A 27,453-nucleotide genomic window follows, 5' to 3' on the forward strand; every position below is an offset into this window, starting at 1 on the left:
TTCAAAAAGCCCTTCTCCAGCTTTCCTGTGGGCCCCCTTCGTGTGTTGGAAGGCTGCTGTTAGGTCACCCCAGAGCCTTCTCTTCCCTAAGCTGAATAACCCCAGCTCTCTCAGCCCTCTGATCATCTTCATGGCCCTTCTCTGGACCTGCTCCAGCAGATCCGTGTCCTTTTTGTGCTGTGCGCTCCAGAACTGGACGCTGTACTGCCGGTCTCACCAGAGCAGAGCAGAGGGGCAGAATCACATCCCTTGAACTGCTGGTCACACTCTTTTTGATGCAGCCCAGGACATGGTCCAGGTTTTGGGCTGCTAGTGCACCAGCTCATGCTGGTGTTATTTAATTTACATCCAAGAATTTCTCAGTTTCTCTTTGTCAGCACCAATTCTGTAACGACATATAATGACACAATAGTTTGAGTCAGAAGGGACATCTGAGGGTTGCGTACACCCTCTGCTCAGGAAGGCCAGCTTGGATCAGGTGGCTCAGTGATTGCCTGGGTGCGTTTGAGTGCCTCCAAGGACAGCAATTCAACACCTTTTTGGGCTGCACATTCCAGTGTTTGGCTAGTCTTGTTGTGACCATTTTTTTTTTTCCTGATCTAATTGGAATTTCCCACATTGCAACTTGTTTCCAGTGATTCTCATACTTGCGGTGAGCATTGCCAAGAGGAGTCTGGCTCTGTCTTCTCTATACCTTGCTCTTAGGCAATTGAAGGTCCGCAGTAAGATTTTTAGTCTCTTCTTCAAACTGATCAGCCCCACTTCTCAGGCTCTGATTGTACATCATGACAAAAGATGTTATGTAGTCAGCTGTTACAGCTGCTAGTAATGTAATTTTGTGGCATTTATATGTGACAAAGCTCCTCTGCTTACCTTCAGGAGTCTGACTGATTTTATAGACAAAGTCACTCCACTCCCACCAGCTGTGAGCTCTAATACCATGTTAGGCTCTTTGTACTTCTGTGTTCTTGGTAACTCTTGAGCTTTTGCACAAAATTACTGTTCCTGCCTGTGGTTCAGAAAGCAGCTATGTAGGAAGTAACTGTGCAGAAATTATATGTCCTTTTTATTTCTATTTTATTTTCTTCAGACGAGTTGGGTCATGAATAAGTCACTAAAATAAATGAACCTCGAAGTAGTGTTAATCTTAACAGCTTAACATATTTTAAGAATTATGTCATGACATTCTTTTTAGCATTGGATGTTTTCCTGAGCTGCTAATAATAAAATGTTTTAGCAATGAATAAAAATGGAGTCTATTTTAATCAGTGTGAATATTCTAGGGTGCATAAGCTTCTCTGAAAACTCACAGGATCAAATTCTGCCCTTGAATTTAAGTGAAAGGTTTGCATACAAGTTAGAAGATTGGCTTTGGTCCATAGTGTTTTCTTTGGCCTTCATTTTATTTTTTATATCCAGACTGGAGAAGTTGTACGGGAAAACACTGTGGCAAAAAAAAAATCTTGTTTAAAGTTATGCTGAATTCCAGAGAATATTTTAAAATCTGGAAACATTTTTCTTAGTCTCTTGTGCCAGTCACTACTCGGTTCTGTGCGTGGGCAAGAAAAAAGTGGTCAGTGTTTTAAAGAAGCAGATCAGTGCAAGTGATCATCATGGCTTAAAAATAAGCTGTACATTCAGAGTGTGGAACCAGGTGTCTCTCACATCAGAGAGTTCGAAACAGTGGTAGTATTAACAGAAGTTTGTGCTTTTTCTCTCCTTGCCTTTCTGTTACACATCTGTGCTTCTTTGAGGCTTAAATACACCAAGGCTGCAGATGAAAGTTATTCAAACAGTTGCTTAGGAATTTTTGCATGCATTTTTCGTAGTTTTCAGAAATGTTTTTGTGGTATCTTCTGTAGACGTCTTTCAATTTTGTGGATGTGCTTCTGTAGTTCAGTTGTTGGTTACCCTCAGGTTTCAGTCTCTGCTGTGGCAAAAACTTAGAAAACAGGGTTTTTTTATACTATTTGTATTCAGAGCCATAGTTCTTTTGGCCTTTTGCAACTAGAAGTATTTGTGACTTCTTAAATTATTTATTTTTGTAATTCAGAAGTGAAAAGCACACTATGTTCACCCATGAAAAATTTGGTGTGTAGGATTTGCTTTACAGGAGACCTCTGTTTGTGATGTGGGAATACAGTCTCTTTCTCTATGGTGATTTTTAAACTTTTTAAACCTTCCCAACCATAAAACTATTTTGTATTCTGCCTTTTCTCCAGATATCTTCCACTATACTGAAAAACTGCTTTTTTGTTCTATGAACAGTTCCAATTCAATTTTATTTTTGTATTACGACCTGCCTTTTTATCAAGTAAGACCAGAGTTGTCTTAGTTGTCTGCAGTTTGTTACATGCATAGTCAGCCTGTCAGAGCTGTAAGGGATAGCCGGAATCCCATGAGGAACAGACTCTTTGTCTTGTTTAGACTATAAACTAAGATGTATATATCTGAGTTTTCAGATGAATATATAGGTGAGTCCTCACAGGAAGGTACTTAAGTGACCTTTCTCTACTACTAGCTGTCATTCCCCAGTGAATTTCAAATCTGTGCCTCAAAGCTTGAAAATCATTATAATGAATAGTCCTTTGCTTTATAAAACTTCATCTTTAATTGCTTTATTTCATATAAGCTAAAATAATCTGAAAATATATAGTAAAAGGAAAAGTAAAGGATCAAAGGTGTTGGTATTTCTACATATAATAATGTGTATGTAGCAAGGATTTGGAGAATTTCCATGTAAACGCCTATAGAAGTAATTGGTAATTTGTAGCATTACCTTATCTCCCTCCCTCAATTAAAAAACTTGTAATTATGATTTCTAGTTTTGCTTTGATAATGACATAAATATTTTCCAGTCCATGTCTGTTTGGTGATCCAGAACTGAATGAAATGAGTACTGCAGGAGGAATTTTTAATCAGTTCGGACACAGGGGAGAAGTTTAAATTTGAATGAGTGGCTCTGCAGTGTGGATTTAGAACTGTACTGTGGAGCGATAGAAAAATACTGTGTACAAACTTCTTTTCAGAGGAGATCTAATCAAAGTTAGATTGTGTTACTCAAGATGTTGTCCAGTGGGATTTTGACATTTCAAAAATGGATATCCCTCAGCCTCTCGGCGCGATCTGTTCCAGTGTATTTTGTACTTTGGTTTGGTCAAGAGTTGCCCACTTCAGGCAAGGTAGCTCACTGCTGTCTCTGGTTGTTTTCTTGCCGACGGGATGAGCCCTGCGTGTGTTTTAATGAGCTTGTCTTTGACAGACCAGCTGTCCTGTGCTCTTTTGTCCTTCAGCATCGCGCGTGAGCCTGGCTGCCCGTTCCCCAGAGAAACCGTACTTTGATCTCCTGCTGTCCAATATAATTTTCTGTTTGGTTTCCTCACTTCTCTTAGTTTCCCTATCACACATAAATGCTTACTACTAACATCTGTAAGTTGCCACAACACGGCCAGGGAGTGTTTGCAAATAAATAATAGGTTTGGCAGTGTTTTAGGTGGGGAAGCCGTGTATGTGGATTGCTTATCTTAATGTCTGCTTTTGATATTAAATGCCTCTCCAGTCTTTTAAGTTTTCAGTAGTCCATAGTCTTAGTTGCTGTTTTAAAACCTTTATTTACAACTAGCGAGACTTTCATACAATATATTTTATTTAATATCCTGACATTAACTTTTTTCGTCATTGAAATGCCTCTTTTTCAGATTACGTATTTCAGTCTGTGGTATTATAATAAGCAGAATCAGCGCAGATGGGTAGATTTGGACAAGCCTCTGAAAAAACAGCTGGACAAATACGCCTTAGAGCCAACTGTCTATTTTGGAGTAGTGTTCTATGTGCCTACTGTTTCTCAAAAAAAATTACTAGGTAAGCTTCAAACATGTGTCTGTAATTTTGCTCTCAGCATTCTGAAATGCGTGGTTTATTTTGAAATTGTCTGCTTTCCCCTCTTCCAGCTCTACAGAAATGGAAATTATTACTTTAGGCAGAATTCGTGTTCAAATATTTAAAATATGTGATAAACTAAGCAAACAACTGACCTTTGGGTTATCTTAGGAATCTATTCAGATGTGTTTTCAGTAATTGGCATACTTGCATGGTCGGACTTTTGATTTAGTCCTTTCATGTTTGTGGTTTTTGTTTGTTTGTTTTCTTTTTTTTTTTTTGTTTTGAAGAGTCACATGTTTTCAGGGAGGTCCATCCTGCACAAAGCACATGCAGATTTTATTGAACTGTACTTTTATTTATTTTCTTTTGGTATTTTCTGTAGTTTCAATACAATACACTGTCAAACTACAGGCTAATCTTCAGCTTATGCTTTTTTTGTGTGTGTATCACTGAGCAATGCAAATGAGTGTTAGCTTTGATGTCACATATCTATTTCTACTGTGAATCTGGGGAACATCATATAAGTGCTGCTGACTACAGGGGAAAAATAAAATGGAGGATATATACTGGCCGGTTATTCCTGTAGGCCGGTCCGTTGGCTTCTAGTGTCTTAATGCATATAGTTGTTCTTGTTTAATTATTATTTTAAATAGACAAATTGGCACAAAGCCAGTAACTGGGTTACAAACATATGTTTGTTGTTTCAGAAATATGTGTGTGCATTAATTAACTGCTTTAAGCTGGTGATTTAAGGTTGGTCCTGAGTGGGGAGTTGAACCAGATTTTCACTCAGAGGTCCTTTCCAGCTTAATTTATTCTATGGTTACATGAAACTGTTCTTACATACTCTGCTGCTAAAATACCTTACTGGAGACCTTTCCCACTAATTGTAGTGTGAAAGCTTTTCAGGGTGCATCTTGATACAGACATTGGTGCTGTAATATATTGCTCAATGCCTGGTAGCTTTAGTTGTTGTTTTATGTTTAATTTCTGTAAATTATTTTTTTTTTAAACTCTGAAGTTCTATGCTTTTTCTCAGCATTTTACTGGCTTTAAAAGTCATTCTAGCAGTCTTTTTTTCTGTTTAATAAATCTTTGGTGCAGATTCTGTGCTCATTGGTGTACTAGTATGCATTTTAGAGTAAGGTAAATGTCATGATGTTGCAGTGAATGGCTAAATTGGCTGAAAAACCTTGACTGTTCTTTTCTGGCATCTTTTTTTTACGACTATGATGTCTGTGCTGGAGCTTTAACAGCAATTTTGCAGTGTGCTGCCATGTAGAAAGCAGGAATTTATGTGCCAACCTTATACTCACGTCCTAAAGGATGGTACTTGCTTTGGTGTGCAGTAGCCAGAGTCTGGAGTTTCAGAAATCTGTGGATTTTTCTTATTCCTTTTCAATATAAATTAGATTGAACATGTTTAAGCAAATTATGTTTGATGTATACCAGAAAATGGAAATGTCATTGACGAAATAGACGATATTTGTACGAAGTGGTGTCAAGATTCTTTGTACATTTACTTTTAATAGCTGTTCTGTGGAAAGAACTTATGTCCTACTGCTTGACTGTGAAAAATTATTTCCCCAATGCTGTGGCTTTTTCCTTTCTTTTCTTTTCTTTTTTTTTTCTTTTAAGGCCTAGATTTGGTCCCAGCTGTTCTTATGTGTGTTGTATCAGGATGTTCTCTACTGTCATATGGCATACTGCTTTTTTGTAGTAGGATCCAGAGAAGTCTAAACAATATGTATGAAGTGTCACTGTATTTAACAGGCTGTTAAATAGTGAGGAAGAGAGCTGTCTTCTAGCTGAGGGGAGACAAATGTCCTTCTTGGCAAAGTTTGTGTAGCTGTAACACTATATTTAAAAGGGGCAGGAGAATTCAAGAAAATAGGTGTTCACGCTGCAGACAAATGGTATAGCTAGTAGTGACTGCATGTACAAGAGATGCTCCAGGAAAGGGTCAAATTAAAGGAGAAAAAAATGATGTCCTGAAAGTGAGAACAAAATGTACTTATAAGCTGTAATACAGAAATGAAAGTCACTATTGTGATTGAAGGGATGTTAGCTCTATTGGAAGAGAGTGCAGCAATGCAACAGCAGTTTACTGAACATTGTAAAGAGGAGATGTTAAAAATACTGGGGAAGCAAGAGGTAAAAATAATAAAATTTATGAGGATATGATAGTAGAAATCATGGAGATACTTTAAGAGGTAGCAGTATCTGGATGTGTTGTGATATGTGAAAGCTAAGGGATGAGTTAAAGACTGTGAAACAGCAGGTCTCAACGATGAGGAAGATTACCTTCCATACAAACCAGGGAATGCAGAGAGGAATAGAAAATGCAATCGTATTCATCTGCACATGCTTTAAATTAAGAAGCCCGTGTTAGCTTTTTCTTTTTTTTCCATGTAGGTATCAGTATTACTTACAGTTAAAGAAAGACATCTTGGAGGGCAACATTCCTTGCACACTGGAACAAGCAATCCATTTGGCTGGTTTAGCTGTTCAGGGTAAGTAAGGCAATTGTGCCGATCAGCTGAGGTTGCCTTTCTATTGCGTGTGCTCTGTTTATCAGTCAAAGACCCAATTCAGTAAGTTATGAAAGGCTTGCTCCCTAGAGCTTTGTCAGATGGGCTGAGGAGGAGGAACGGTGGGATCAGCGGCCCCACCTTACTGGTATTTCTGTGCAGGCCTCAGAGGTGTGCCTGGGTATCTAACGTGTGTTTTCAGGAGCTGGGTGTGAATTAGACATCAGAGTTTCTTTAGGGGCAAAGGCTTTAGTTGTCTGCTTACATCAACAGACATTTTATCTGTTTCTGTTAATGAAGACTCTTTATTCTGACATGGTATCAAGAGATTGAGATATGTTTTAATAAATTCGATGTATAGTAGTACTTGTATCTCCACTTTTTCTCCCAAATATCTCAAGTTACAATGCAACACTGTTAACATTTCCTAGGTTAAAATAGCTCCTGAATATCCATTTCTATGTTACCTACATAAAAATGACTACTTTCTTTTTTTTCTAACTGGGATCAGATGAGATAGAGTATGAGAACCACCAGTCCTAAGCGTGTCTGCAGTCATCATGTCTGATGTTCCCTGCTAAGAAGCTTGTTCGATTTTTAAATCTCTCAAAATAAAAGTTTTTAATGACAACAGCTTTGTTTAGTGTTTGTATATTGCTTCAGATATACTCCAGTATATCTGCCCGAATTGAAGGAGACTTAGAATCATGAGCATTATGTACAACTTATTTTTGTCTTTTTTTAAAAATCATATGTGTTGGTAGAATGACGTTCAAGATGGTGATTGTTTTTTGAAAATGTGGTTACTGGTGGAGTAGGGTGAATTATGTTAGTGCCCTGTTTATATAACAGTGAATCTGTTTAATCCAAGCCAGGATTTAATGGTCTTCAACTGACAAAATCTTGCTTTGTTATTTTCGTGTCTTTGGACAGTGTAAATGTCTCTCTGCTCAGCGAGTTGTTTATAGAAATCTTTCAATATAATCCTCTTTCTAGATGGAAAGTATTTATCCTTTTAGCTTTCACGTTCCTTTTTCAGTCTTGTATAAGAGAGAAGCTGTATGTGTTGGTAACACAGAGAAAAAAGAACTCAGAAAAAACGCAGGTTCTAAATGAGTGTGCTCTGATGACTGGAGTAGTTTATACCAGGTACGTTAGTTAATTTTAGCTGATGAATGAACAGAAGCAGTTGTTTGCTGCTTCGAGTGAACTGGTTTCAAGAATGATCTGTGTTTAAAATAATAGACTAGTTCTAAACACTGCTTTATATCTCAAGTGCTGTGTTGGTGTAGCGTGTCACAAGTTCTCCCCTTTCACCGTGAACAACGTGCGTCTTAATTGTTAATGCTTAATACAAATTTGGTTCTGAAATGTCTCTAAAATTACACTATTATGGATGACAATATGTGGTATGGCGATATGTGGTAATGTAAATAGGATCTGTATACTTACGGTTTGTATTTACATTTTTGGGAGCAGCCGTTCCATACAGAGTGTTGCACAGTTTCTCCTGTGAGACTGGTACATAGTTTTTCCAATTTAGACTTATTTCTCTCCTTTGAAGTGCTGACTAGTTTTTTTTTTCCTGGAAACAGAAAAAGAGGCAGATTCCTTGGGATGCCTGTTGGCATGATGTGAAATCAAAACTGTTAAGTGCCTTTTGAGCATGCTCTTGAGTCAGGGATGGCTTCTGGGTCCCACTTGCTGCACGTCTGGGTGCAGGGAGCTGCAGAAGGGAGCTCCAGCTGCTCTGCGCAGCGTCCGAGTCCTGCTGCGGGTTAGAGCAGCCTGCCAGTGCTGTCCTGTGGGTATTTAAGTACCTGACAGGAGGGACTGAAGAAGATGGAGCCAGACTCTTCTAAGGCAACGGGTGCAAATTAAAATACAGGGAATTTCATCTAAACTTGATAAAAGTTTTCTCTTGTGAGAGTGGTGAGACACTGGAACAGGATACCCAGCCAAGTTGTGAAGTCTCCATGCTCTGTATTCCAAACTTGACCAGAGGAGGCTCTGAGACAGTCTGCTGTAGCTGACTCTGCTTAGGGCTAGGTCTTCAGAGGCCCCTTCAACCTCAACCATTCTGTGATTAAAAAACCAAACAAGTAAAACCACAAGAAACTAAGGAACTGAGAGCAATGCTTTGATTGTTTTATCATTTCTTCTTTGCTGTCCACAAGGAGTGTTACCAGTTGTTTTGAGCAAGGTAGGAAGGTGGGATGTGGTTTTACTTTTACTCTTCATAAACATTACTGGTTAGTTTGATCTGCTGTTTTACTTTCAGACTGTAGTTCAGTAGGATGGAGATTTGCTAATTGGACATCCTGCTGCAATTAGTTGGGTGTTAAATAGTTTTATTACAAATATTTGAATCCAGGAATTTTTTTATTTTTAGCTGATTTTGGAGACTATGATCAATATGAATCCCAGGAGTTTCTACAAAGATTTGCTTTATTTCCAGTGGTAAGTACTTACTTTTAAATCAATCAGTTTAAATTCTTAAGTTGATTAAATTGAAATTTAAATCTTTCTTTAGATTGGTAAGTGCAAATCATTATTAAAGACTCCATGAAACATCTAGCTTATTGCTTCCTGGATTGTCAAATTCAGTAAAGGTTTTCTTTCAGACTGGAGTGACATATGATACCTTATTTTAAACAGAAGCAAAGATGTTGCTAGATTTTTTTCAATTTTGTTGTATACTGTATTGAAAAGGAGATTGGAGTGGAGATGGCAAAGTGAGTAAAACCACTTAGAAACAGTGTTTGTGCTTTTTTGGTTTTGTTTGTGTGCATATTACAGCATCTAATCTCCAAGACTTGAGTGGAGGGTTGATTTGCCTGTGTAAAGAAACAATTTAATTTTGTAGAATGTTTTGTATTTCATTCTATAAATGCTATCTTACCTTAAGGGTTGGCTACAAGAAGAAAAAGTACTGGAAGAAGCGACACAGAAAGTTGCCTTGCTACATCAGAAGTACAGGTAGAATTTCTAAAAGTTTTTATGGGCTAATTTTGATGTGATTGCTTCAGTTGTTTAGGAAGTTGGAAATCTTGGAAGATGGTTGGACTAATTTGACCTCCCATTTAAATGAGTTTTTTGCTAATACATCCATATTAAAATTACAAGAATTTTTGCTGAATGAAAGTGAAAAGAGAACAGAGTAACTGTTAAAATAAATGAGAGGATTCTGCTCCAAGATTAAGAATACAGGCCATAATTAAATAGTGTGAATCCATCTGTATAATGTTTCCGAAACCTGTCTAGATGAAGTTTTGACCCCAGTAAGGATAGGTAGGCAGTAGAAATGTGGAGACAGTCACTGTGCCGGAATGTTTATGACCTTAAGTAAAAGGCAGCTAGGATGCAATATTTCAAGGGAAAGGAAAGCCAAGTTCTCTGTTGTCAGTTCATCAGTGAAAAATGTTTGAAAAATAGACTATGTGCGTAATACTGATTATCTTTTACTGTATTGTTTAAAAACAGCAGTTTGAAAACTTCAAACTTCTTTGAAATGTTTTTGTAACAAGATTGCATGGGTAAGATTCAGTAAAGAGAACTTAATCTGCATGACATTAGGAAAAAGTGAAGAGAGTGATGATTAAAAAGTATTGAGAGACGTAAGAATGAGCATGATGGGATTTTGCAGGTAGAGATAATGTCTTTTATGAGATCAACCGAAGTAGGTAGGGAAACACAAGCTTTTAATCCCTGTGACACTGCTGTAATCTGTGAGAAAGGTCTTTGCCAATTGGTCCAATAAAATGTATTACCTTTGCCTGCAGATCTTGTCCTCATGTTTTTAAACCATTACAGTTAAAACTCTGTCAGCAGTTAGAAAACGAGACAGTCTCTTCCTCAAACATCAAACTTAGTGTTGGTCCAAAACATGTATATGGCAGTAGGAGAAAATCAAGTATTGAACGCAAGTTCCAGAATAATAATGTGGATAAAGTGAGAAAATATGGTGACAGTGATGGATTTGAAGAAGAATGTGATAATTGTCTGCGTTCAGCAGAGATGATAATTTTAACTGATCTTTCTTGCCATTTCCTCCTAGACATGCCTGAGAGAAAGAAGTTACTAGAATCAAAGTGTAAAGACTGAGACAAATGTATCAGTCATTAGTACAAATGAAAACAGCATGACTTGATGGGTGCCTGGATGTCTTGGGGATGCTTTTCAAGCTTTGACAGTGTCAGTTAGAGTAAAACAGCGATAGCCTTTTCTTATTGACAGTACTAGCTGATTGTTGGTTTGATTTGTAGAGGCCTTACTCCTCCTGATGCAGAAATGTTATATATGCAAGAAGTAGAGAGAATGGAGGGCTACGGTGAAGAGACCTATCCTGCAAAGGTAAACAGGGCTTTCATCTTTGTGTCAGGTCATTTTCCCTGTGTAGAAAAGGTTACTTCCTTCAAAAAAATAAATAAAACCCAAAGCGCACACCACCCGTTTTCTCCCTCAGAATTGAAAAGGTAGTTACTTCTTTTGTAACTTTGCTTTCAAAGGCTTTTTTCTGTATTTGCATAATATTTTGCAACTCCTTACAGGACAGCCAAGGAAGTGACATATTCATTGGAGCATGTCTTGATGGCATCTTTGTGAAACACAAAAATGGTCGTCCTCCTGTTGTATTTAGGTTAGTATCATTCTTTCTTAAAATATCTTTGTGCACTTCACATTTTAGGTGTGTTCTGTATGGCTTGCTTTCACATGGTTGGGACATTATCATTTACTGATAACTAAATTTGATATTTATTTTTTTAAAAAGAAAACATGAAAGAATTTCGAGTGGAAGACAAGTAGTAAACATATTTCTGTTCATGTTGTGCATCTTCAGAAGAGTTAGTCACATACATATTCTCCTTTCAGCAGTGTTTTAATGGATATGGAAGTGGCGATCTGCAACTTGTTCAGATAGATTGATGAACTTTGTTTTGTCCTCAGTTCTTTATCCATATTTTTTGTTGTGTTTCTGTTCTTCAGTTGCATTTTCTGTGGTTTGAAAATCAGAGCCTGCCAGTCATGTTCCTTCCCTTTTGTCTGCAGGTGGCATGATATTGCCAACATGTCTCACAACAAATCCTTTTTTGCATTAGAACTGGCAAACAAAGAAGAGACAATCCAATTCCAAACTGTGAGTAGATTTTAACTTTTTTTTTCCCCTAAGACATCAGCAGATAAAAACACAAGTTAAGACTGCTAATTTATCTTAAAGGTTAAAAAAACTACTTTTTATGTATTTAGCAACTTTGAACTGTATAAGTGAGTCAAAACTAGTAAGGCTGTCTCTGGTTAGCTTTCTACAGAAACACTTAAAAAAATTGGCAGGTTTGGTTCAGGCGATCAAAAATATTTTTATCCTTTCCAGTAAAATTTCTAGAGCTTTTTAAAATTTTTTTTTCCCCTCCTTTTAAGCCACTGGCATTTAAGGATAAACATGGTCTCAGAGCTTTGCTGGAATGGGCTTGCCGGAATAGTGTTCCTCGCAGAATTAATTGTATGTAGCATCTACAAGTTACCTTTGTCAAGAAGGCAGCTGTTGTCAATCTTATGGCATGATATATATACTGTAAATTGTGTTAGTGTTATAGCTGATAAGAGTGTCATCTTCAAAAAGCTTTCACTGTCAACTTTCATAAATCTAATAAAATTGTTAGGCAAGAGTGCATGTTCAGGCTGACAAAGTACAGGTTTAGGGACAACTTGGTGACAATAATAAAGTTAATTTAATCTTAAACATTTCAGTGGCTTGTCTGAAAGCATGTGAAGGGTATGTGTGTTTGGCCTAATATGCAAATTTTATTTCTGTTTTTTGGCAGGAAGATATGGAAACAGCAAAATACGTGTGGAGAATGTGCGTGGCTAGACACAAATTCTACAGACTTAATAAATGCAGCCTGTAAGTGGAATACATTACCAGAACTCTTGGTGCCCTTGAAGCTTCCATTGGGAAGTGAAATCTTTTATTACCTCTCAAATGTCTTTAGCTATCCTTTTTAGGTGGTATTAATTAATGACTTTGGTTTTTGTCTTAATCTTTTTTGAGAAAGTACGTATCACCAGTTTCTCAGACATGTTCTGCTTTAAAACAGATGACAATATTAAAGACTGAAATCTTAAAAGTAATAGAGTTTGGCCCCTCCTGCTGGATCTGAGTGCTGTGACAGACTTTGGTTGCTTTGGGGGCTACTATTACTAGGATGTTTGTGAGCTACTGGAATCACTGGGATTTTGGCCTGGGTTTGGGTGAGCTACTCTGAAAGGACACTCTAGAGGCCTTTAAAAGGGCGGAAAGTGTATGTGAAGCACTCATGAAATGTGCTGGATTGACAGCTGAGAGGTATGTGGTCCTTTGGATATCCATGGAATCTGTGTAGCTCAAGTAGCACCAGTGCAAAGTAAATTCAGTGCAATTCATCAAATCAAATTTAAATGGGCTGGTCTCCAACTTGTAAATCAAGGACTGGAATTTGAGCTACTCCACTGGTACAACTTCCCTTCAGTTAAGTTACTTCAGTCAAAGAATAGAGAATTAGACCTAGTGAATAGTTTGTCATAAAAAAAGCGTGATTCCCAGATTTTCCGTTAACTCTTCTCTCTACACGAGAAAATAGCTCTGGAGGGGTTGGTCCAAAATATGCTGAGGCCAGTGGAAAAATAATGGAATATTTTGTACCACAGGTGACTCACTAGTGTGTTTAGTGCTAATTTATTTTAGAAGAGTGAGATGAATTTGGAATCAAGTAGACCTCATACCTCTAAGCTTCTAAACCTGCTTTTTTAGGTGGTTAAGAAATACTGGCAGAAGTAGTGCATTTGTGGGACTGGTGCATTGCTATCTGAATAATGTCAGTTCTATGTCGAATGTCAGTCTCTAGGATTACTTGTTTTAACCCTTTCAATGCAACATGGTTTTACTAATAGGTAAAGTACTGAAAAATCTTTCCTGATTATCTCTCAGGTTCCCTGTCATGTGGTCCTGCTGCTCAAAACTCTTATGCATGCCTGTATTGTTCAGAGGTTTTTTACTTAATCTGTACATACCTTGTCTTTAGAGACTCCCTGGACTCTCCACCTAAGGAGGGCTCTCAGAAATCTTCCCTCATTCTTTCCCTTCCACGCTTTCCAATCCTTTCTCGTCCTTCACTTCCCAAAGGGTGAGCTGAAAAATCATCTTTCTCTCTGAAATCTGGCAGTTCCTGCATTTGTATTATTCTGCTGTCTTTTGACCTCTGTCTTGCTGCAAAATGCAGACTGTGGGTGCAGCACAGGGTGGGGAAAAAAGAGCTTAAGGTTTCTGAGCCTTAGATCTTGGAGGCAACCCAACAAATTATGAAAATTTATTACTGTTAGCTTGAATGTTAGAACATACAAATGCTCATGCAGTATAGTCGCACTTTCCAGTTCATGTAACGTCTGTAACATTACATTCTGTAAACAATTTTCTGTCTGGTCTTGTACAACAAGTAACTTAGAGTATGAGGTTTTATATAGGGTTCAAATTTGGAAGTAGTCCCAAGTTATTCCTCTGCTTTTTCTGCCCTGCTGCAGTGCTCCAGGGACATCTCTTTTTTGTGCTTCATAGAAAAGAGGCAAAGAAATAACCGAGGTCTTATGATCCTGGTTTTGTGAATGTGCTCATACTGTCTCTGATAGTGGTTCATGCACAGAGCTCTTTCCTTTGAGACTGCTGGGGAGAACTATTTAACATAGGGCCTGGTTTCAAAAAAAAATGTATGGTGATTTTGAACTGAACTTGGGAGCACTTTCCAAGGTTTGAAATAGGTCTTGGTGGTGTTAAGAGTCTTACCCTAAAATTTCTTCTGTAGACAAACCCAGCCTGTTACAGTGAATCCTGTTAGAAGGCGTTCTTCATCCAGAATGTCTATGGTAAGGAGAGCAAATAGCTTTTATTTGTGTTCTCATAGTTTTCAACTGACTTTTTGAATCGGGTATTAGTTTCCTTTGGTGAAATAAAATGATCAGTGGAAAAAATGCATCTAGGATGGAAGGAACTGACTTGAAGAAAAAGATGTACTGTAATATCTGAATAATGGAATTAATTGCAGTGAAAAACATTTTAAACACTTCTGTTTCTAGTTTGATTGCTCTGTCTCTAGGAGACTCTCCTAAATGTCACATGCCAAGATACAGTCTTGGGTTGGTTGTGTGTGGTTTTGGTATTGTTTCCTTGTTTTGTTTTTTTTTTTATTGTTGTTTCTCCTCACAGGAGAAACTTATCTTGCAGATTTATAGAAATGGTTCAGGACTAAGGCACTATGTGTGTGTATTATACATTAAATAATATATATAATATTTTAATGCATTATATATAAACAAACATTCAAGACTTAGTCTTAAAATAAATCATGAGGGGTTTTTTTTAATTAACAAAAAGATGCTTGCTTTCTTAGCCCAAGCCTCAGCCTTACATGATGCCTCCACCACCTCAGCTGCATTACAATGGTCATTATACTGAACCATATGCATCCTCCCAAGGTAAGTTCATTAAACCTGAGGCCACGCTACATGACTTGAGAACTTAAAAGCTGTAATTTGCATTTTTAGTTAGAGCTGAATAAATTCATGGGGTGAACATAGGATAGGTTTGTATTACAACAGTCACTGAAGCTCTTGCTGCTTTTCTAGGCATATAGGCTAATGTGAAATAGAGTTCTAGAATCATTTAGGTTGGAAAACACCTCTAAAATCAAGCCTAACCATTAACCTAGCACTGCCAAGTCTGTCACTAAACCATGTCCCTGAGTGCCACATCTACACGTCTTTTGAACAACTCCAGGGAAGCTGACTCAACTGCTTTCTTGGCAGCCTGTTCCAATGCTTGACAACCATTTTGGTGGAGAAATTTCTCCTAATATTCAATCTAAACCTCCTCTGGCACAACTTGAGGCCCTTTCCTCTTGTCCTATCACTTGTTACTTGGAAAAAGAACAGTTACACAAGTATTAATGAAGGTACAGGTATCTAAATGCAGGATGCAGGTGAATTCTTTCCAATATGGTATTGGAATTATTGCTGGATGCTTGCTACTGCACGTCCTAGTTTTGAACAATTTTTTCACGAACAAATGGATTTTTGATTGACAGCAAATTCAGCAGCCTCAGTGTGACAATTATTTTGGTCAGCCTAGAGTTAAATCATGAAAGGCATCTAAAGCAGTGATTGAATCGTTCTCTTCTGGATTTTGGCACATTGTACATGTAATGAAGTAATGGTTAAATTATTTAATGTGTATTGGATGTATAAACTTAGATAATTTCCTTTACCCGTCAGAGTGGGTATATGTCACTACTCAATGTATGGTGTTTTTTTAAATTCTCTCCAAAATTGCTGGAGAAAAGTTTAAATTTTTTTTTTTTTTTTTTTTTAAAGGTCTCATGGTACTATATCTGTGTATGGCCTAGGGGTGAGAGAAGAGTTGGGTTTTTTGTTCGGTTGTTATGGGGATATTTCTACGGGTTTTGATGTTTTGTTTTGTTGGGTTTTTTTCTTACTGTTTAAGCTGATCTCATTAGGTTAGTGCAAATCCCGGTGTAAAGTTTCTTTCTTTCAATTAGTGTGGTTTAAAATTGATACGGATTTTGTTTAGCTTGGACTGAAACTTAGTAAACTAGCCCTAAACAGAAGAAAGCAATTCTTAAACTGAGACAAATGTTTTCCAACAGGAATTTACATCATCAAAATGATTATGATAGGTTATTCTGGTATACATATGTAAGGTATCAACAATGACAAAAATGCTGGAGTTGTGCTGTTTTTTTCCCTGCCCATTTCAGTACATAGCAGAATAACATTTCAAAAATCTCAAATGTTGCTTAGGTATGTCTTAATAGAGGATATCTTTGTTTGATGTCTTGGACATAAAGATTGTTCTTAAACTTTACTTTCAGATAACCTCTTTGTGAGCAATCAGAATGGATACTACTGTCACTCTCAGACTAGCTTGGATAGAGCCCCTCATGACTACAGTGGTCGGATCCGCAATGGTAGTGTCTATAGCGCACATAGCACAAACTCCTTGAACAATCCACAGCATTACTTGCAGCCGTCCCCCATGTCCTCTAACCCAAGCATCACTGGGAGCGATGTCCTCAGAACTGACTATGTCCCGTCCCATAGACATAGTGCGCTGATACCGCCTTCTTATCGCCCCACACCAGACTACGAAACTGTGATGAGACAGCTCAACAGGGGAATGGTGCACACGGATCGGCAGAGTCATTCAATGAGAAATCTTAACATCAGCAACTCGTATGCTTACAGCAGGCCTGATGCCTTAGTTTACAGTCAACCCGAAATACGAGAACACGCCCATTTCGCTTCCCCGCAAGCCAACCATTATCCGTTCAACCTGAATTACAGTTTTCATAGCCAATCCACCTATCCCTATACTGCTGAAAAGCGCCCAGTTGTTGGGGCAGTGAGTGTGCCGGAGCTGACAAATGTGCAGCTCCAAGCTCAGGACTATCCAGCACCAAATATAATGAAGACCCAAGTCTACCGACCACCTCCCCCATACCCATACCCGAGACCTGCAAATAGCACTCCAGACCTTTCACGACACATCTACATCAGCAGCAGCAACCCAGATCTTATCACAAGGCGAGTGCACCATTCTGTCCAGACCTTTCAGGAAGACAGCCTGCCTGTGGCACATTCTCTTCAGGAAGTCAGTGAGCCGCTGACATCAGCACGCCATGCTCAGCTGCAGAAAAGGAACAGTATTGAAATAGCAGGCTTGACTCCCAGCTTTGAAGGAATAAGGATTAAAGAGAGGACCATGTCAGCTTCTGCAGCAGATGTGGCTCTTCCAAGAGTTATCTCAGAAGGGTCACAGCCCAACATTCTGATGGAGAGAACAAAGCAAAAAGAAAGTGAGCAAGATGAAAGTGTGAACTGTGACCATAAGAAAACCCTTTCAGATGCCACTATGCTGATTCACAGTAGTGAGGAAGAGGAAGATTTTGAAGAGGAAAACAAGACTAGTACAGGTCTTTGTCCTCTCCCTGAAGGTCAAACCCGACTTTCATCTGTTATGGGTGGTTATTCTCATGATTCAGTATTGAACTACCCTTATAGCTCTGTTGCTTCATCTGCTGGCCCTTTGCATATTCTTGAGCCTAAATTACACATTACAGAGACAGAAAAGAGAATGAAGGATATGAGCCCTAGTCATTTACTAGTAGAAAGCCAGGTACAGAGAAGAGGGGAAGGACTGCTTACTCCATCTATGTCAGAATCTGATCTTACATCATCAGGGAGATACAGAGTGAGGAAAGATTCAGTAAAGAAGAGACCTGTGTCCGATCTTTTGTCTGGGAAGAAGAATGTTGTGGAAGGCCTTCCCCCACTAGGTGTAAGTGGATACTACTCCTCTTGTTCCAGCTTGTTCTGTAGTGGGAGTTGTGTAGCGTTTTTGTTTGAGTTTGGGGTTTTTTTTAATCAACCCAAGATGAATTAAAAGCTACCATAAACTTGACCTTTTTTTTTTCCAGTTTTCCCTGATTAACTTTGGTCAGCTGTCTGTTATCCCCTTCCCTGCTGTGTCTGTGTTCGGTTTGTTCATATAGTCCTGCCACACAAGTCCAGCAGTGCAGCCTCCATCCATCTGATACATCTAACCTGGCTGGCAAACTCTAGAATGAGCTAATTTAAAGTCATTTATAGATCCTAACTTGTTTCCTACCTATCCTTATCTGGAACAGACCCCACTCTTTCTGTTCCACTACCAGCTTGCTAATCTTCCTCTCACTGGAGAATTGGATGTAGCTGAATGTTTACTTTTTTTTGATTTGTTTTCTTTCTTCTGACCTAAGAGGGAGACCTGATGCATTAGGCAGTAAAATCTTTCCTTGCATTCTCTTCTTTCCTCCATCCCTTCCCTTTTTCATATTCCTTCCCTTTTGCCTTCTCTTCAAGCTGTTTTCTTCCCATGAACGGCATTTCTTGCTTGCCATGTCTTTCTCCTCCTGCAGTCTTATGAAGCCGTAAATAGTGAACAACTCCAAGTTTAATTATCCCTGTAATTCCCACATCAGTGAAACTTCAAGAACTGTGTGGGGCTGTACAGTTCCACTGGCAGTCCTTGCCACTGATTCTGGCTTAAACTTCAGTTCTATGTAGTCTGTGTCATATTTCAGGTGCTAATGGAGGAAGACCATTATTAGTAATATTATTATTTTGCCTTTGTAATTTGACTGTTATTACCTTTATCTGCCTTAGTTCATGTCAAATAGTTGTGCACAAATTGGACTGCCGTGGAGCTTCTGCTGCTGTAGTAACTGTTAAAGCTGAAGCTGCAAAACCTAACCTATGCAAAAGCGATGTATTTAAATATTTTGTGCTCTCAGTTTTTTGTCTGTCAGTCTTGCTGTACATGGAGCTGAACACAATGAAGTGAACCTTCATCAGCTTAATTTTATAATTGTGTATGTTTTTCTGAATCTTATTCCTCCTGTTTGATGTGTGGATATAGGAAGAAAAGATGATACCTTTCTTCTTATGTTCAGATTTAGATAATCACTTAGTATTTTGTTATCCGGAAGATACATTTTCAGACACTGATGTGTCTACCAGAATCATACCTTGCCTTTTCCTTCTGATAGCTATGTAAATATTTGAGTCAATCTTTGAAATTAAATGTATGTTCAAACTTTTTCACTGGAAGTGTTCAGGAAAATATTTTCTGGTTCAGTAACATTTAAGAGTGCCATTGCACAATAGAGAATATTACTTTTCTGTGATCAATAGTGAGATGAATATCCTGGTAACAAAGCTGGCCTCTACCAATATTTGCACATTTTGCTTCTCAATGAGCTCTTACTTTTATATTTGTGTTGACTTCCAAGTGTGGTCTCATCCTCTTCGCTTTGTCTTGATTATCATTCCAGAAGCACATACATTCACATTTTCAGTGTATTGTTAAAAAAGCAAACATAGCAATTGCAAGAATGATGTTTTCTCTTACACTTTAAAAAGAATAATTTGATCTCTTTCTTTCATAAAAATCCCCCATTGGTAGTTTTCTGAAATTGTGAATGGTACCTTCAATGATTTAGATTCGTGGCCTGGGTCAGGCCTCTGGTCTGTCTGCAATTCTGTGTTCATGTTTCGTATGTGGAGCTTGTTGCAAACTTAGTCAAATGTTTAACTACATCCAAGTATCTTAAATGTATATACTCACTGTTATGCCCACTTGTAGGGAAGAAAGGTGCCTGCAAACTGTATAGTCTAGTAAGGAATTATTTTTATGCGTTTTTGAGGTTGGAAAGTAATTTCAATTCCGTCCAAGAACGTTAATTATCTGAAGTTGTCACCTCACATGCTGAGTTGTGAGCTTTGTAGGAAACAATATTGACCATCCTCATGCAGTTTTGTTACCCTGTCTGGAATGAAGACAGACTTTTGTGTCCTTGGAGGAACATAGTCCCACCACCCTGACCTCTTAAGTGTAGTGCTTATCCAAAAGAAAAAAGGTCAGAACTGTTTGCAGTAGGGGTCAAAGAAGTATCCTTTGCTTATTTGAACTCGGTTAGATTCTGCTTTATAACTTCATCAGATATTTAAGAATATTTACAAGTTTTAGTTTTTCTTTTGCAGGGTATGAAAAAGAATAAAAATGATGCAAAAAAAATAGGACCTCTAAAGCTAGCTGCCCTAAATGGACTAGCTTTGACCAGAATGCCTCTGCCTGATGAGGGGAAGGAAGAATCAACAAGAGCAACAAATGATGAACGGGTATGTTGAGGTTTTATAATGCTTGGTGTCTCTGTTTTTCAAAATGAAATGAGTAATAATGGTGCTGTGTGTTGTCTTTAGAATGCCTCAGATTCAAAGCAACTCAAATACTGCAAATAGAAAAAAAGCGAAGAATGAGACTTCTAATTGACAAGTGAATGCTAGAAGTATTGGGTGTATTGCTAGAAGCACCGGGTATTTTTCTTTAAGATTTAGGATGACTGATTCACATTATAGTTTACAGTTTGAACACATAAAAAGCAAGCTAACGAGTATCTGCTGATAGATTTTTGTGTACTCTCTCTTAATTTTTGTATTTTCCAGACTGAAAACATATCAGAATTAAAATTCTGAGTTTGAGGTTGAACTTAGTTGTAAATGTTAGTATTTCGTACAAGTCTTACAACAAATTTTGTAAAATTGCATCCCCAAGGTACAGCTTGTGGAGACTGTACTGATCCATTTTCTTCAGGTGGATCCCTAAAAATATAGATGGAACTTGTGTGATGTGCAGTAGATTCAGTAAAAGATCTCAGATCATGGAGAGGTCATCAGGCTCTAGAATTTGAGGATCATTCTTGGAGGAATAGAGGACTCCATCTGCTTGTGTCAGGGTAAACAGCATCAGGAAATACACTTCATCCTGCCTCTTATATCACTAATAGTTGCAGGAAAGAGAAATACAGTCAATATGCAGCGTGGGAAGCCCTATGTGGAACATCTGATCAGGGAGCAACTAGAAACACCAAGGCCTGCAGTGACTGTTTTATGTTCTGTAATCATTGGTCTCTTTAGAAGCTATTTCTGAGCGTGGTTGAGCATCCTCTGCTGCAGGATCCCTCCGGCTCAATTTGTTGGCAGTCCCTGGGCAGGAATTAGAACCTGAAGTCCTGCTCTCACCAGCTGCAGTTTTAAGGAACAGGCCAAAAAATTAATTGCAAATCACACAGTAGAAATTCAGTCTTGGAGCTTGAAGGCTTGAAGTGAGATTCATAGGAGAGATTTACTGCTCTGTTTCAACACTATGTAATGTTCTTTTTGAACTATATATACCCTCCGTAAAGAGGCTAAGGCACAAAAATTAATGTTGTGTTATCAAGATGCACTTCTGTGTTTAGTACCTGTTTTGGTTATTTCCTCTTCCTGGATTGACCTTTACTGAATTCATCTATATTATTATTCAGTTAGCTCTGCCCAAAGTGTTGAGGTAAAAGAAGAATCCATAATGTGAAGTTATGAAAAAGACATTGTCACTACACTTCAGGCAGTCATGTAGAGGCAGAACAGGTACCCTGAAATGGGAGTATTTTGTCAGACAGCTGAGAAGAGGCAGTGCAGAGCAGACGTGTGGCATGAGATTAAGTCCAGACTGCACATAGTTTACAAGATGACTTTAAAGTTGGTTCAGTGTGTGTTTCACTGCTGAGTTTCATATTATTATCAGTTTAAATGAGGGAATTTAGCCTAAAGATAATAAAGGAGCTTGTACAGTTGATGTACGGATGTGCAAAGTCTGTATGATTGAAGTTTTACATCTTCCTCTGCAACATTTGGCATTCGGTTATTTGATACAAGACCCTTTTCTGGACCTGATGCTGTGGAGCAGTTGCTGTGAGAGGCTGTGGACATGTGACATAGATGAAATTTTCTGGCTGAAATCTTACATATTAGTTCTCTAATTATTGTTGGCAAAGAGATGCTGAAATTCCAGAAGTGTCTTATGATTTAGGAAGAACTTGATTTCAAAAGAATAAATGGGGGTGGGGAGGGAGAGGGAGCCACTTATTAAATAAACCAAACTGAATTATAATAGTAGAAAAAATCCTGGGCTTATACTTCAGCTGCAGCAAGAGGTTCTAAGAAGGCTTTGCCGCTATATGCATAGTTTAGTATCTTCAGCCTAAGAAAATTTGAATATTGGAAGTGAATTATTGGCTCATTGGCTGAGGCAAGTGTTTTGCTTTACAGTTTTAGAATTCTTTTGTATCCAAATGACAAAGTTGGTGGTTTGCTTGTTTTTTATTACAAGGTTAAAGGAGTCGTTTTCAAATGGTGTAATCTCATGTGCTATATTAAACAGCAGAATTAATGAGTATTTCTTGTTCATAGGGATTTGAAACAGTTTGTAGTATAGCACAGCTATCTGGTTTGGCCAAATATTTTAGTCCAACTTGGTTGTCTTTATAAAAACTACGACGTAATTTGTCTTTCACCAGTGGTATCCATAGTTTCGTAACCTAATGAAGCATAGCAGGCTTCCTAGTTTTCACTTGAGCAAAATTCCCACCACTTAGGGTTACTTCTAATTTATTCTAGTATGTTTGTGAAAATGCTAATAGCTGGAAAAGCGTTGAAAAAGTATGTAGGAGAGGAAAATACATACATTTTATCTGTCGTAAATTCTCTGTTAAAATAGATGTGCCTTAGAATGTGCCTTTGTATGTTTATCTGTGTTCTGTCTTTCAGTGCAAAGTTCTGGAACAGCGGTGTGAGCAGGGGATGGTGTTTACTGAATATGAGCGCATTCAGAAAAAAAGGCTTATAGGTGGTGAGTGTTCAATAGCTCGGCTTCCTGAAAACGCTGAAAGAAACCGGTTCCAGGACGTCCTTCCTTATGATGATACCAGAGTAGAGCTAGTCCCAACCAAAGAAAATAACACGGGTTACATCAATGCATCTCATATCAAGGTGAGAGAAATGCTGTTAGAGAAATATATTCCAGTTCATGTGGTAACTAAAAATGGGTTTGGCTATCAATTTTGGTTAGGTCTCATGAGTGGGAATCCCTCCATCTCTTGATCTTCCCATCTTCTGTAGAGGTTTCTCTGGTAAAAGAAGGAACCTGTTTTTTTCATTAGCTAGAATAATGAAGGGTTAGTTATCGGAGAGGTCTTCTGCATTTTGTTTCTATATTGATTCACTGTCTCCTTTCTGTCTTGTCTGTCAGTGGACAGATGCCAACAGAAGGCGTGTCCATTCTTCCCAAAGTTAAGAAGGCAAATAGCTTTATAACTAGCGAGGATCCTTTGTGATGATTATAATATTTTTGAGCTTCAGTGACAATCATTGTCTTCCTGTCCTCTCACACTAGACTTCTGCAGTGTTGCTGTCTGTTTTCAGCTTGTGCATCTTCAGATCGCTGACTTAAGAACTGGGGAAAGGGAGTTTGCAGTAATTACTGATGTCTTTCTTTTACAGATCTCTGTTGGTGGTATAGAGTGGGATTACATTGCGACGCAGGGCCCTATGCAGAATACATGTCAGGATTTCTGGCAGATGATCTGGGAACAAGGGATTGCCATCATAGCTATGGTCACAGCAGAGGAAGTGAGTATAAAGGGAGTCAGATTTATCCCAGAAAATCTAAAATGATTTTGTTATGATTTGTTAGTGGAAGGTGGTTTTTGCTCCAACGTGAAGACCTATCAAAGATAAATTTCTAGTGACCTCTTGGCCATTCTGTCTTGCTTTACTTGGCAGAAAGGTGGCAATTTGCAAACCCCTTCCACTGGAAAGTTCGTTTACTCAGTGAGAAACCGTAGCACTATAGCAGTTAATGGAGGAGAGATACAGTTGTTACAAAAGCACTAGTTGCATGAGCATTCTTTATGCTTCCTGTTAAGCAAGTCTTTTACCTTCAAGGAAAGTGGGCGAGAAAAAAGCTTCAGATACTGGCCACGTCTTGGTTCAAGACACAACACTGTAACGTATGGAAGATTCAAGATTACCACGCGATTCCGTACTGACTCAGGCTGCTATGCAACTACGGGTTTGAAGATTAAACATCTTCTTACAGGACAGGAGAGAACAGTTTGGCATCTGCAGTATACTGACTGGCCAGAACATGGCTGCCCAGAGGATTTAAAGGGGTTTCTCTGTAAGTTGTATTTAATAACTGTGTTTTGGGGTTGGGTTTGTGTGAGATTTTTTTTTTTTTTTTTAATACCTCCTAAAATTGCTGCTGTGTGTGAATTAGCTTTTGATATGTCAAGCATTCTGCTGTAAAAGGTTTCTTCACACCAGCAAGAGATACTGAGTTATGTTTTTTGGCAGGAATATATATCTCAGTTGTTAAAGTGACTGTTTATGTCTAAAGCCAAATACTTAATTTACTGGAAGCTCATACAGATTAAAATGTAATTGCATCATATGCTATACATTTTTGAGTATGTTCCAGTGGTGGCAAGATGGCTGCCAGCTGTCTTTGGGGAACAGGGCAAGGAAAGCCTTGCAAAGGTTAGATGATCTTTATAGATCTGTATTGCTTTGGTTGGGTTATGATGTGTAATTTGTAGAGCACATTGTTTTTTTGTGGGATATTATTTGTTAAATTACTACTTCCCTGCTAGTCATACAGCATAATAGCATAGCTTATGGGGCTTTATCTACTGAATTTATTATTCTTATCTTGTTGGACTTGATAGCATACTTGGAAGAGATACAGTCAGTGCGGCGCCATACCAACAGCACTGCGGATCCTAAAAACTCCAATCCTCCTCTGCTAGTACACTGCAGTGCAGGTGTCGGACGAACAGGAGTGGTCATACTGTCAGAGATCATGATCGCTTGCTTGGAACACAATGAGGTGATCAGTTTTTCTTTCTTGTGCTTTAAATAACGTTAGGCAGTGGAAGTGTAAATAACTTGCCTAATAAACATTTTATGGCTGCTCATCTGAGCTTTCCCAAGATGTGGTCTTTGGAAGAGTCCTTACAGCTATGGTTGAAAGAGCTCTTGGCAATTCAACAGGAATTAATAATTTTCTAGAGTTGCCTGCTTACACACTGCATACTGGAATGCTTATTTGGATTCCTGACTCCTTAAGATACTGAGTTGCTGAGTGGAACAAGGCATGCCCTAGGCTATTAAGCATATTTCAGGATTTCACCGTGACTTTACCAGTTGTATTTCATGCCTTAGTTTTAATGGATTATGTTCAAGAACTTGCTTTGTAGCCAGTCTCTCTGCTTGTTAAAAGTTATTTTGTTCCTAAGTGTAGTGTATTTACACTATCAGTCTTAGCAGAGAACAAAGCGGTAGTTTAATAGAGTAAAACTTGGTCTTAATCAGCTTTTAGCCAGAAGTGAACAGCTGTAACGTGTTTATTATAATACAATATGCCAGCTGAGACTCAACAAACTGCGCATCCCTGTCCTAAGGCTGTGACAGAGTTTTGCAGCCATTAAAGTTATGAAGATCCATACTGTTACGCGTGTTTCACCGATGAGGAGTTAGGCATGGCCAGTGGTGTAGTGCAGTCCGTACTGCGGGCCTGGATGGTGAAATGGCAGAGCTGAAATAAGAGCCGCTGATTCTGCCCCAAAGTCACTGGTACTGCTCTGAACCTCCTGCTGAGAATGTGCAAGCCAGTCTTCTTGCTCACCAGTCACTTGTAATGGTTTGTTCTTTTCCTCCAGATGCTGGACATCCCACGAGTGCTGGACATGTTGAGGCAGCAGAGGATGATGATGGTGCAGACTCTTTCACAGTATACTTTCGTCTATGGAGTTCTCATTCAGTTTCTCAAAAGTTCTAGACTTATATAATCCCTGCCACTTCCTAAGGGACACTGCAAGAGTTTACAGAAAGAAAATTACAGTTGTCCAGGCAGACCTGCTTTTGCTGGTGTTTTTCTTGTATGATGAATCACACAGTTACGTTTTAGGTCTGGTATGTGTGTCTTAAATACAAGTGTAACAGTCCCTGCAAAGCAGGATCTTCGCTGGACTAAATTCTTCTCGTGTTCAGCCACAGTCATATTAGGGAATGATTTTACTTGTACTGGTCTGTAGTACTTGCATATGTTCTTTAGCCTGGTGTTACTCTGGGCAAAATAGGTCTCTTATGGAATGGAAGTACCTGGCACAATTTTACTAACATTATGTTTTAGAACATCAATGTTAACCGTGCAAAAGCTAAAATCTGTAGACACAGAGCGGGTGAGAAGCCTGTCCTTGGGAATGTCAAGGTCTTACGCAGTTTCATTCTGCTTTCAATTTTATATTTAAAACAATACATCTATATTTTTTAAAATTACCTTTTGGGTTCCTCTGGTTTACTCAGCAAAATTAGCAGCTCTTAGATATTTTAAGCTGTTGCTTTAAGGACAGTTATTTTTATATTTGTCATTTTTCAATGAAAAAACACCAAAACACCACAACCTAATACTTTTTAAATGGCATAATATTTTTTGGAGGAGAAGACTGACAATGTTAGAGCTCAATTTTCAAAAATCATACAGAAAATACTAAGAGAAGCTATCAGTAGTTAGTTGTAGTGCTGTGTAATAGAAGTGTAATAAGTGAAAGATGATGTTAACAGTTGATAACTTCCATTTAAGTGGACGCGTTTTTACCTGCAACAAGCAGGGGAAGAATATTCTAATTATCTGCAAGGTTATTGGAAACAAATGGATGACAGAGAGTACATATTCAGTATTATTCATATATTTAGAGGACAGTTTGATTTTACTGGCTGAAATCAAAGTGGATGCAAATGTTTTAAGCACTTTTTTTTTGCTCTGTTATTTATGTAGTTAAACGTAGAAACTATAATCTTGCATTGTTTCATATGGTAATATGCCATTACTAACCTGTTATTTTAGGAAGAGCCTTTTAAGATGATGAAGTGAGTGAACCAAAATTGGAATAAGAAGGTGCATAGTGGCAAAGCGGAAATGATTGTATGAAACATAATGGGGGAGGTATGGCAGCTGCGATTGCTGGTGTACATGCTGCAAAGATAACTGTTAAAAATGTTTGTGTTCCCAGTCAAGAGAGCCTTTAAACACTGGAAGTTTCTGTGGAATTCTTCTGATTATTTTTGACAGTACTAGAACAGACTGTGCTAATGCTCTTCAGCAATGAAGAATATCCACAGAAGCCGTTTGAGAACATCTGCAGAATGTAAGAGCTCTGAGGTAACACCGAAGATGTGAGTATTTCAGTCGCTGCGTAGGTGGCTGAGTCAGTGGCTGTGGCACGGACCTAAAGATGTGTCCTACCTTTGGTAGTTCCCGTTTTGTCACATGGGTCTGGTCTAATGACTGTATTCCTAAAAAATCCTCTGCCTCTGGTTTTCTGGTGGGCACAGTGTGGTTTTACTTGCCTTTTCAAGTGTTCTGAGATGCTGAATGGAAAATCCTATATGAAAGTGAGCTGTTAGTTTATAGGTATCTGGTTTAATTTCAAAAAACTCTTTATGGTAGACTGGTTCAGATGTCTGTTTCCCTTGTCACCTGCTTAGTAAAATGAATTGAGTCTGAAAGTAATTTTTATCA

At 38.3% G+C, this 27,453-nt stretch overlaps 1 protein-coding gene across 1 annotated transcript in view; it reads left to right on the forward strand.

Annotated features, from left to right (window-relative positions):
- The window catches only part of PTPN21 (protein tyrosine phosphatase, non-receptor type 21), a 32,926-nt gene extending 7,077 nt beyond the window's left edge, over positions 1 to 25,849 (forward strand). The window contains exons 2-19 of the mRNA XM_009866311.1: positions 3,699 to 3,861; positions 4,556 to 4,562; positions 6,298 to 6,395; positions 8,806 to 8,873; positions 9,322 to 9,392; positions 10,679 to 10,766; positions 10,964 to 11,052; positions 11,463 to 11,550; positions 12,236 to 12,315; positions 14,246 to 14,306; positions 14,831 to 14,915; positions 16,328 to 17,793; positions 20,037 to 20,174; positions 22,641 to 22,862; positions 23,373 to 23,501; positions 23,817 to 24,051; positions 24,599 to 24,759; positions 25,592 to 25,849. Of these exons, the coding sequence (XP_009864613.1) occupies positions 3,699 to 3,861; positions 4,556 to 4,562; positions 6,298 to 6,395; positions 8,806 to 8,873; positions 9,322 to 9,392; positions 10,679 to 10,766; positions 10,964 to 11,052; positions 11,463 to 11,550; positions 12,236 to 12,315; positions 14,246 to 14,306; positions 14,831 to 14,915; positions 16,328 to 17,793; positions 20,037 to 20,174; positions 22,641 to 22,862; positions 23,373 to 23,501; positions 23,817 to 24,051; positions 24,599 to 24,759; positions 25,592 to 25,720 (3,378 nt within the window). The 3' untranslated portion in view covers positions 25,721 to 25,849. The remainder of the gene's footprint in view (positions 1 to 3,698; positions 3,862 to 4,555; positions 4,563 to 6,297; positions 6,396 to 8,805; positions 8,874 to 9,321; positions 9,393 to 10,678; positions 10,767 to 10,963; positions 11,053 to 11,462; positions 11,551 to 12,235; positions 12,316 to 14,245; positions 14,307 to 14,830; positions 14,916 to 16,327; positions 17,794 to 20,036; positions 20,175 to 22,640; positions 22,863 to 23,372; positions 23,502 to 23,816; positions 24,052 to 24,598; positions 24,760 to 25,591) is intronic.
- Positions 25,850 to 27,453: the final 1,604 nt, after the last annotated feature.

This window comes from Apaloderma vittatum, unplaced genomic scaffold (genome assembly GCF_000703405.1).
Source record: "Apaloderma vittatum isolate BGI_N311 unplaced genomic scaffold, ASM70340v1 scaffold18323, whole genome shotgun sequence".
NCBI classification, from domain to species: domain Eukaryota; kingdom Metazoa; phylum Chordata; class Aves; order Trogoniformes; family Trogonidae; genus Apaloderma; species Apaloderma vittatum.